Here is an 8,975-nt window from a genome sequence, read left to right on the forward strand (position 1 = left end):
GTGGGTAACTCCACACTAGGGGCACCTTGCTGGGACCCACCTGCCCTTCACAGGCCTGGCGGGGCCTTCTCCCTCCTCTTTCCCTCAGGGGATCCCAGCACAGGCTGGGCACCGCGTGGCGGCACAGCCCAACTCCTGCCCAGCTGACCCCTCGCTGACCTCAGGGATCTCTCTGGCCTTCCAGCTCTGCTGTGGGCAGGGTCTGAGGCCACAGAAGAATGGGCTAGTCCTGGGGGCAGCAGCTGCTGTGGGGAGGGGACCTGAGAACAGCCCCCCTCTTTTTGTTCCTCTGGAGAGAGGGGTGAGACTGGGCAGGTTGGAGGAAAGAGGCCCCTGGGAGAGGGTGGGAGGCCCAGAGGAGTGGCCAAGCCTTAGAGGAGGTGCCCATGGCTGGCGCTGGGAGGGAAGGGGTTAAGGCGGTGAGGGGCAGCCTATGGCAGGAGGACACACCTGTGCGCAGGGTGGCAGGCGGGGCCCAGGTAAGGAGCCTGCGCTGCCCGGCAGGCGGAGAAGGAAGGAGGAAGAGCGGAGGCCAGGGCGGGCTCTAGGCCGTGAAATCTGGGGCCTTAAAGCCCCTTCGTCTCCCCGGCACCCACTCTCTGGGGGCAGGCGGGCCCGCTGACAGGTAAAGGCCACCAGGGGAGAGGTCCTGGGCTGAGCTAGGGACTGCAGAGTGGGGACGAGGGTGGGTAAATCGGTGTGTATTGCGGGTCAGGACAGGCTGCGGGGGTGGGGGAAGGTGGCTCAGAGGCAGGGGGCCGACGGGCGAGGGGCTTCGGAAGGCTGCTTGGACCGCAACCTGGGCCTAGCAATCAGCGACCCAGGGTGTGGCTGGTGGTGGGTAGCAAGGCTCACCAGGAAGTGTCCCCAGGGACTCGGGTGGTGGGGGGATGGGAGCCAGGGATCTGCAGCTTTTCCGCAGGGAGCCTGGGCCTGAAGCTGCCTGACCCAAGGTGGGCGGGCTGGGTGGGGGCCCTCGTCTTACCCAGCAGTGTTTGGGTGCGGTTGGGAGTCTCTAATACTGCCGGGTAATGATGGAGGCCCCCGTCCCTGTGTCAGCAACATCCATCGCCTCAGGTCCCCAGCTCTTAGCTGGCTGCAGCCCCCTCCCCACTTCCCACGCTCCCCGGAAGCCCCTTGTCTTGAGCTGAGAGTGCTGTACAAGGGGTGGCTCTTGTTGACTGGCTGCCACTAAGGGACACAATGGGCCCCAGCCCCTCCTCCCACCCAGTGCGATTTGTCACCTGGTGGATCTAGAACCCACAGTCGACCTTGAGCTTGGGGTTGGCTCGCCCCCTCTCAAGAGACCTGACCTGGCCTGTGGCCAGGGTCCCTGTAGCAACTGGTGAGCATGCACCGTAGTTCTCTTTTGGCCGGCCCTGGGTCCATCTTCCAGTACAGTGTTGGATGGTCTAATTGTGAAGCTCCTAACACTGTCTGGTAAAGATGGCCCCCGGGTCGGTTTTTCGGCAGTGACCTTCAGGGACCCCTGAAGACCATGGAGGACTACTGACCAACAACCTCTGACCTTCACCCCTCTGGATGAGGGGACGAATCACTAGGCAAAGGGGAACAATGGGAAGAAGACAAAATGGCTGCCTTTACGGCTGCAGCAAGATTTGGAAACACTGGTTCCCTAGGCACCTCCATTGTCTTCCCGCTTTGGGAACATGAAATAAAGTGTGAATGGGAACATGAGGAAGACTGACCCAGGTCACTTGACCTGTCTTTTGTCTAATTGTTGATCTCAGCCTCCCAGCAACTCAGGATTGGGGCTGCGACGTCTGCTTTGTCCTTCGATACTCAACCCTAAGCAGAGAAAAACATCTTAAAAATCGAAGCTGATTAACCCAGTCCCTCTGTTCAGATCCACCTGCTGCCCTATCTGCATTTGGCAGTTCCTGTACATACTTTGCCCCCATGTTTTGTCTGAGTTCTACATCTTCCTTGTCTCCCCGCAGGGATGGGAAATGGGCAGTAGTGGGAGATTCAGGTATAAACAGTGGCTTTGTTTCTCTGGTGCCTGAGATTCAGGAAGGCCTGTCTTGGGAAGATAAGTGTCAGCTTATCTTTGGACTGAACAGACAGGCACCTGTTCCGTTGGCCCCAGAGCTGTGGGAAAGCCCACCTCCACGGGGGGGCCCTGTTAGCGAGCAGCTCCTCACGCCTGGTGACTGAGAAATGGAGTGTGGGTGGCCTATAGCAGGCCACGCAATCCACCGGGCTTCTGGGCACAGAAGTGCCTCAACAGGCACAGGCAGGCTCCCCACAGTCACAAGGAACCCTGCAACCAAGGAAGCAGCTCTGTTGGGGTCATCAGATTTTAAATCTGGCTCAGCAAAGCCATGGCTGTCCAGCCTTAAAAAAACAGGTGGTGTGGGAGAAATGGAGGGTGGGGTGAAGAGCACAGCTGGGCCTCCAGAACTCAGGGCCAGCCTTCCCAGTTTGGGTCCTGTTTTGGAGCCCAGGCCCAGCTTCCCCGTAGCTGCCGCAGCCAGATTTGTTTGCGCCCCCTGCTGGCAGACACAAAGACAGACTCAGGAGCGCATATGTGAACGTGCGCATGCGTGCTGCCCGTTATCCACGTGAACACGTGAAGCGTGAAGCCTTGACTTCAGGTTAAGTAATAAAAATTTATTGAGAGTTCCTGGGTTGGTGGTTGTCTCCTCCCAGCCTTGAGGGAGGGAACAACACTGTAGGAAATCACTGAGAAATCACACAATGTCCCAACAGCCCCAGTTAACACAGGGAGGAGGAAAGTAATTCCCCAGAAAAGGGGCTGGTCTTCAGTCTTCCTTAATCCAAGAGGGGTTCAGGGGATCGGTGTGGGGGACCATCGCATGATACTGGGGCGGGGTAGGGCTGTGCTGGACCCCTGGCTGGCTCCTCAAAAACTGGAGAAGCAGATCCACTTCCTCTGGGGGTGGAGTTCTTGGTGACTAGGCTCATTTCTTACCCTTGATGAGGCTGTCACTGTAGGAAAAAAAGATAGATGATGACATTATTAGGGGACATAAATGTGAGAGGCAGGACACTCCAGGCCATTCCCTCTACGACCCTCCTACCCCGATTGAGGGTTTGTCTGCGGGGAGGTGGGAAAGGGAGTAGGGTAGGAGGCAGGTACTAGGAGAAGGTGGCCTGCAGGACCCCACAGAAGTAGCAACAACTTACCTTCCTCTGTGGTGCCAGATCGCCAGATGAACAGGAAGCAGAGAAGAGAAATGCACATGTTAGCTGACAGCTTCAGGCCCCACTCAGTTTTGAACCCTCCTTTGCTCCCAAGAGAAAAGACAAACAGGGTTGACAGCCAGGAATCTCTGATTCATGAAAGGAGGTGGCGTGTTCTCATGGCCACTGCTATTTCTCATCTCCTTTCCTAACATCCCTCCCCGCACCAAAGGAGTTTGAGGGCTCTTGAGTAAGAACACTCAGTATCATCTTTCATCACTTTTTGGTTGGATGAAAACTTTATAATTAAAGTGCTTTTTATGTGAATAATCCTATTTGATCTCATAAAATCAATCCTATGAGACACAAGATAGAAACTGTCAACCACCCCCTTTTCTAATTTTGGTTCAATGTCTCTCAGAGCCATATGAACAGCTGTAGCAGGCTCCAGAGCCCAAGCACCCAGACCCAAGTCCCACGTTCTTTGTGAGACCCCACTGTGTGGTCCCATCTCTCACCTGGTGAAACTTTCATCCTGTAGGTTCAGCACGAGGTTGTCAGCCGTGAGATAAATGCGATTCTGTGATGTGGCGATCTACAGGGCAGGAAATACAAAGACCTCAATTCCACCCCTGCAATTCAGTAGCCACTTAATGGAACACATGCAGATTAGTGCAGGGATACAGCAATGAATAAGACATGGTTTCTACTCTCATTTAGGGATCTAGAGCACCGAGCAGCAGCTATGACTATTAGCAAAGTAACAGAGGCAAGAACAAAAGGTCAGGGAATCCAGAGGAATCATTCTTGATGAGGGGAAAAGTACTGGAGAAGCCAATTATTTATTTATTTATTATTATTATTATTTTTTTGAGATGGAGTCTTGCTGTGTCACCCAGGCTGGAGTGCAATGGCCAGATCTCGGGTCACTGCAAGCTCCGCCCCCTGGGTTCCCGCCATTCTCCTGCCTCAGCCTCCCGAGTAGCTGGGACTACAGGCACCCGCCACCTCGCCCGGCTAGTTTTTTTTTGTATTTTTTATTAGAGACGGGGTTTCACCGTGTTAGCCAGGATGGTCTCGATCTCCTGACCTCGTGATCCGCCCGTCTCGGCCTCCCAAAGTGCTGGGATTACAGGCTTGAGTCACCGCGCCCGGCCGTTTTTTATTTACTTAGTTTTTTTTTTTTTTGAGATGGAGTCTCGCTCTGTCACCCAGGCTGGAGTGCAGTGGTGCGATCTCGGCTCACTGCAAGCTCCGCCTCCCGGGTTCACGCCATTCTCCTGCCTCAGCCTCCCAAGTAGCTGGGACTACAGGCGCCCACCACCACGCCCGGCTAATTTTTTGTATTTTTTTAGTAGAGACGGGGTTTCACCGTGTTAGCCAGGATGGTCTCGATCTCCTGACCTTGTGATCCGCCCACCTCAGCCTCCCAAAGTGCTGGGATTATAGGCGTGAGCCACTGCACCTGCCCTATTTACTTATTTTTTTGAGACAGAGTCTCGCTCTGTTGCCCAGGCTGGAGTGTAGAGGTGCTATCACGGCTCACTGCAACCTCTACCTCCCAGGTTCAAGCAATTCTCTGCCTCGGCCTCCTGAGTAGCTGGGAGTACAGGTGCCCGCTACCACGCCTAGCTAATTTTTTTTGTATTTTTTTAGTAGAGATGGGGTTTCACCATCTTGGCCAGGCTGGTCTTGAACTCCTGACCTTGTGATCCGCCCACCTCGGCCTCCCAAAGTGCTAGGATTACAGGCGTGAGCCACCACGCCCGGCTATTTATTTTTGAGACGGAATCTTGCTCTGTTGCCCAGGTAGGAGTGCAGTGGCGTGATCTCAGTTCACTGCAACCTCTGCCTCCTGGGTTCAAGTGATTCTCCTGCCTCAGCCTCCTGAGTAGCTGGGAATATAGCTAAACGCCATCACAGCAGGCTAGTTTTCTTTTGTATTTTTAGTAGAGGTGGGGTTTCACCATGTTGGCCAGGTGGGTCTTGAACTCCTGACCTCAGGTGATCCACTGCGCCGGCCATAAAACCACTCTGAGTAGAAACCCAAACAAGCAAGGTTCGAATTCCCTCACCTCAATGTGCCTTAACTGAAAGCACTTTCTCAAGGCAGCCCCATCAGAGACGCTGGGCTGACACACTCACCGTCTTGGAGATATTCTGGGCTGCTCGGATCTTGCGAAGTTTGATGTAGCCAGGGTTCTTGCTCAGTGCTTCTCCCAGGTGAGGAGGGTTAAGGTTCACACAAGGGCAGGTCTCAATCCCTAGCCCCGTCCTTACCACACTCCCTTGCTACAGTCCTCCTCTGGGCTGTCAGATCCAAGGTTGCGCTCAGGTGGCTTGTGCCCGCTCTACCTTGGACCCCACCTGTGGGCCTCCCTGCAGGCTGCTGCCAGGAACTAGGGGCAGCAGCAGAAATGAAGGCAAGGCCAGCAGTGCTATTGATCTGGCCTTACAGTGGGGAGTCAGGGCTCAGGTACCCCCGCTAAGATTTCAGATCTCATCTGTAGCCCCCACCCGCAACAAGGAGCCAAGGGCCAGAGAGCACGGAGTCGCATTCGCCTTAGTCTCATCAGCCTGCCCGTGAAGGAGGATGGGGAACTCAGGTGCCCTAGGGACTGGGCCGAGACCTCTCACGCAGAAGGATATCATCTTGGCAGCCTCGGCCTCACCCTCGGCCTGCACAATCTTCTGCCGCTGTTCCTGCTTCGCTTTTTCTACCAAGAATTGGGCCCGCTGGGCCTCCTGCTGGGCTGTAGCGGGAGAGAGTCAGGGAGACCGTGTGCTGGGTCAGGAGCCCCGTCCACCGAGTCTTTCCTCCTCCTGCATCTCGGAAGCCCTCACCCCACTGCTCGTGCGACTCACCCACTTGTTTGGCTTCTACAGCAGCTGTGTACTCTCGGCTAAAGCTCAGCTCTGTGATGGCCACGTCATCCAGGATGAGGCTGAAGTCCTTGGCCCTCTCTGTCAGCTCCCGGCGGATCAACAGGGATACCTGAGGGCAGGGGTGGGGAAGGGTGGTTTGAGGGGACTGGGTTGCGACCCCGAATCCTTCACTCTCTCAATACAATATGCGCTGCCTTAGCTTCCTGTCAGGCAAACCTATAACATAAGCCTCTCTGCTGAAAGAGGTGCAGGAAAAGCCAAGACTTGGCCATTTTCCTCTGTGCTTCCTAATACCAAGTGCTACCGAGTTCTAATGCTGGCTCTCCTTATCTCACAGTGGCAATTAGCACAGCTTTTAGGTGGAAATGGCACTAGGGTGACAATCCTCTTCTATTAAGCTGCCTTTCCTAATTCCCAGTACTCTGGGCCTAGAAGGGAAAGGCTGACACCATGCAGATGGTGGTGGGAGTCAGACCTGGGCCCGCTGGGTGATCAGCTGTGAGGCATTGAACTTGGCCACCACACTCTTGAGCACCTCGTTGACAATGGACGGCAACACTCGTTCCTCGTAGTCCAGCCCTAGGCGCTGGTACATGCTAGGAAGCTCCTGAGCATTGGGTCGAGACAGCACTCGCAGGGAGATGTTCACCATCTGTAGGTCTGAGATTGAGGTCAGCAGTGGCTGGTCAAGGCCAAACACCCTTTCCCAAGCATTTTCTCCTTCATGTTCCTCCCTATATGCCCTGTGCAATGATGTACAGCCTGGCACTGCCCTGGGGGGAGGAGAGTTAATCAGGCTGACAAGGAACACATGAGGCAGCACAGGTGAAATGCACCCTCACCCACTGTGAAGCCTGGAACTGCAACCCCGTCACCAGCAGGGCTGACTGCTCTTTCCCCCTCTGTACTCCATGCAACCTCTAATGTGGGTGCTTTCACGCTGTACCGTAATCACGTCTCCTGTAAGGACTTGGGGGACAAAAATGTTCTTAATGAATCTTGTATTCCAGGGCCCAGCAGTTTAATACATGAATAAGCCACCTGCACTAGGTATAGTACAAAGAAGTACATTACAGGTTACAGGTGACCTACCTCACCCAGGGTGTATGCGTGTGTGTGTGTGTGTGTCGGGGGGGGGGTGGGTGGGGAGGAGGAAGAGGTCTGGGGAACTCAAAGGCATGGCTTTTATGTGTGGTCTAGAAGGAGAGAATAGGTGAACTAGTCAAGGGTAGGGACAAACTTCTCCAGAACAGAGTATACTAGTGGATGTAACTGTAGATATAGTAAGTCAAGCAATTAGAAAAAAAGGCTTTAAAACAAAGCTTTGATCTAGGCAGTGAATAAGACAAGGACAAACAATACTCTTATTGAATATGTCAGGGATGAGACAGTAGAAAGCACGCAAACACAGGGTGTTCAGAATGTGCTGCTTTGACCCCGGGAGGCAGGTATTTTTGTTACAGTTCTTGCAGACATGGAAACTAAGGCCTAAAGGCCTGACACTACCATCTTCACCTGGGGTTTCTTGCCAGCTCCCTTGATCTTCCCACCTGCCATGTGATTACCAAGTGCTCAGACCTACCTTTGGAGCCTGTAGGGGAGGAGATTTTTCGAGGTCTGGCCCGAATGTCATAGATAATGGGGTACTGGAACCAGGGGATCCTGGAGGGGACAGGGATAGGTATTAAGAGGCCGCAGTTTCGGCCAGGAGCGGTGGCTCACGCTTGGAATCCCAGCACTTTGGGCGGCCGAATCATTTGAGGTCAGAAGTTCGAGACCAGCTTGACCTATATAGTGAAACCCCGTCTCTACTAAAATACAAAAATTAGTCGGGCGTGGTGGCGGGCGCCTGTAATCCCAGCTAATCGTGAGGCTGAGGCAGGAGAATCGCTTGAACCCAGGAGGCGGAGGATGCAGTGAGCCGAGATCGCGCCACTGCACTCCAGCCTGGGCGACACAGCAAAACTCCCGCGCCCCCCTCCCCCAAAAAAGCCGCAGTTTCACTAGCTTTGCCCGGTTTCCCCTCACCAGGCGTTTTTTGGCCTGCTCCTCCCCATGACCACCGACAAGGAGAGATTCTCTTGTCCCTTTCGAAAACAACAGTTCATATGCTGCTGGAGGTTCGCGCAGCACCCACTATCCTAGGAGCAGGGATGAGGAGGGAGGGAAAAGAGCAGCGTTGAATCCTGTTGCACGTCCCACTACAGCCATTGCTGGGTCGGCGTCAAGGGTGAAAGGTCAGGGTCAGTAAGCTCTGCCCGCCATTACCTGAAGTGAAGGCCCTCGGCCAGGATAGTGTCCTGCTGCACTCCACCGATCCGATTGAAGAAGATGGCTCTGTGCCCGCCTTCCACTGTGGGGAGAGGGGTGGTGATCAGGCCAGGCCGCTGCTCAGAGTAAATGCTAGCTAGGCTCGTGGTGGGGCGCGGGGACCGGTGAGATAGGGCAAGGGGTTTGGGGGAGGGACTGGAAGCGTCCGGCGAGCAGGCGAAGGTTGCTCACCAGTGAACACGGATTCGCGGACACCGTACGCCACGGCGCCGGCCCCCAGCAACAGCTTCAGCGCCGTGCCCATGCCCCGGGGCCCGGCGGGCAGCCGTCCCGCCAAGTCCTTCAAGTTCTGGGCCATGTCTGATCTTGAGGCCGGCGGCACCGGAGGTCAGAAGGGGGTGCCGGCCCGCCTCTACCCCGCTGCAGCTTAGGTACTGCACCCTTCACACGAGGGTTCGGGCCCGTAATGCTGGCGAAAGAAAGGGCACCGGAAGTGCGCTCCCTTGGAAACCCTCCCCCTTAGCCCACTACCCACCCGAACTTCGCGCACAGGAAGAGCGCATACGGAAGTCCCGCCCCTTTCTGGAGGGCTGCCCTCCCAGGGAGGGCAGCGCAAGACGGCAAGTCATCGCCATTTACAAGCCCACTTT

At 55.3% G+C, this 8,975-nt stretch overlaps 1 protein-coding gene, 1 long non-coding RNA gene and 3 other non-coding genes across 12 annotated transcripts; 3 read left to right on the top strand and 2 right to left on the bottom strand.

Moving 5' to 3' along the window:
- The first annotated feature begins 491 nt into the window (after window positions 1–491).
- LOC107000739 (uncharacterized) lies at window positions 492–1,698 on the top strand. Its single transcript, XR_001447874.3, has 2 exons — window positions 492–625; window positions 1,474–1,698. It is a non-coding gene; the product is annotated as an uncharacterized LOC107000739 (long non-coding RNA).
- On the top strand, window positions 974–1,041 carry MIR200C (microRNA mir-200c). Its single transcript, NR_031956.1, has one exon. It is a non-coding gene; the product is annotated as a microRNA mir-200c (primary transcript).
- MIR141 (microRNA mir-141) lies at window positions 1,371–1,465 on the top strand. Its single transcript, NR_031957.1, has one exon. It is a non-coding gene; the product is annotated as a microRNA mir-141 (primary transcript).
- Window positions 1,699–2,613: 915 nt separating the features above from the next.
- On the bottom strand, window positions 2,614–8,848 carry PHB2 (prohibitin 2). 8 transcript variants are annotated; one of them, XR_013400614.1, is made up of 10 exons: window positions 8,557–8,820; window positions 8,323–8,407; window positions 7,637–7,716; window positions 6,530–6,714; window positions 6,034–6,163; window positions 5,818–5,921; window positions 5,314–5,391; window positions 3,687–3,763; window positions 3,172–3,270; window positions 2,614–2,973 (listed from the first exon to the last, which is right to left on the bottom strand). XR_013400614.1 is itself a non-coding variant. In NM_001266316.1 (10 exons), the coding sequence occupies exons 1-10, from the start codon at window positions 8,681–8,683 to the stop codon at window positions 2,946–2,948; spliced, it is 900 nt and encodes a 299-aa protein (NP_001253245.1). In that variant the 5' UTR covers window positions 8,684–8,848; the 3' UTR covers window positions 2,614–2,945. The 8 variants fall into 8 exon arrangements, 5 of the variants coding, with proteins under 5 accessions (NP_001253245.1, XP_077809109.1, XP_077809112.1 ...); XR_013400617.1 differs by having other exon boundaries at window positions 3,172–3,275; window positions 5,314–5,384; window positions 5,806–5,921; NM_001266316.1 differs by having other exon boundaries at window positions 3,172–3,177; window positions 8,557–8,848.
- LOC114671230 (small nucleolar RNA U89) lies at window positions 5,480–5,748 on the bottom strand. The gene has a single exon (XR_003721111.1). It is a non-coding gene; the product is annotated as a small nucleolar RNA U89 (small nucleolar RNA).
- Window positions 8,849–8,975: the final 127 nt, after the last annotated feature.

This window comes from Macaca mulatta, chromosome 11 (assembly GCF_049350105.2).
Source record: "Macaca mulatta isolate MMU2019108-1 chromosome 11, T2T-MMU8v2.0, whole genome shotgun sequence".
Taxonomy (NCBI): Eukaryota; Metazoa; Chordata; class Mammalia; order Primates; family Cercopithecidae; genus Macaca; species Macaca mulatta.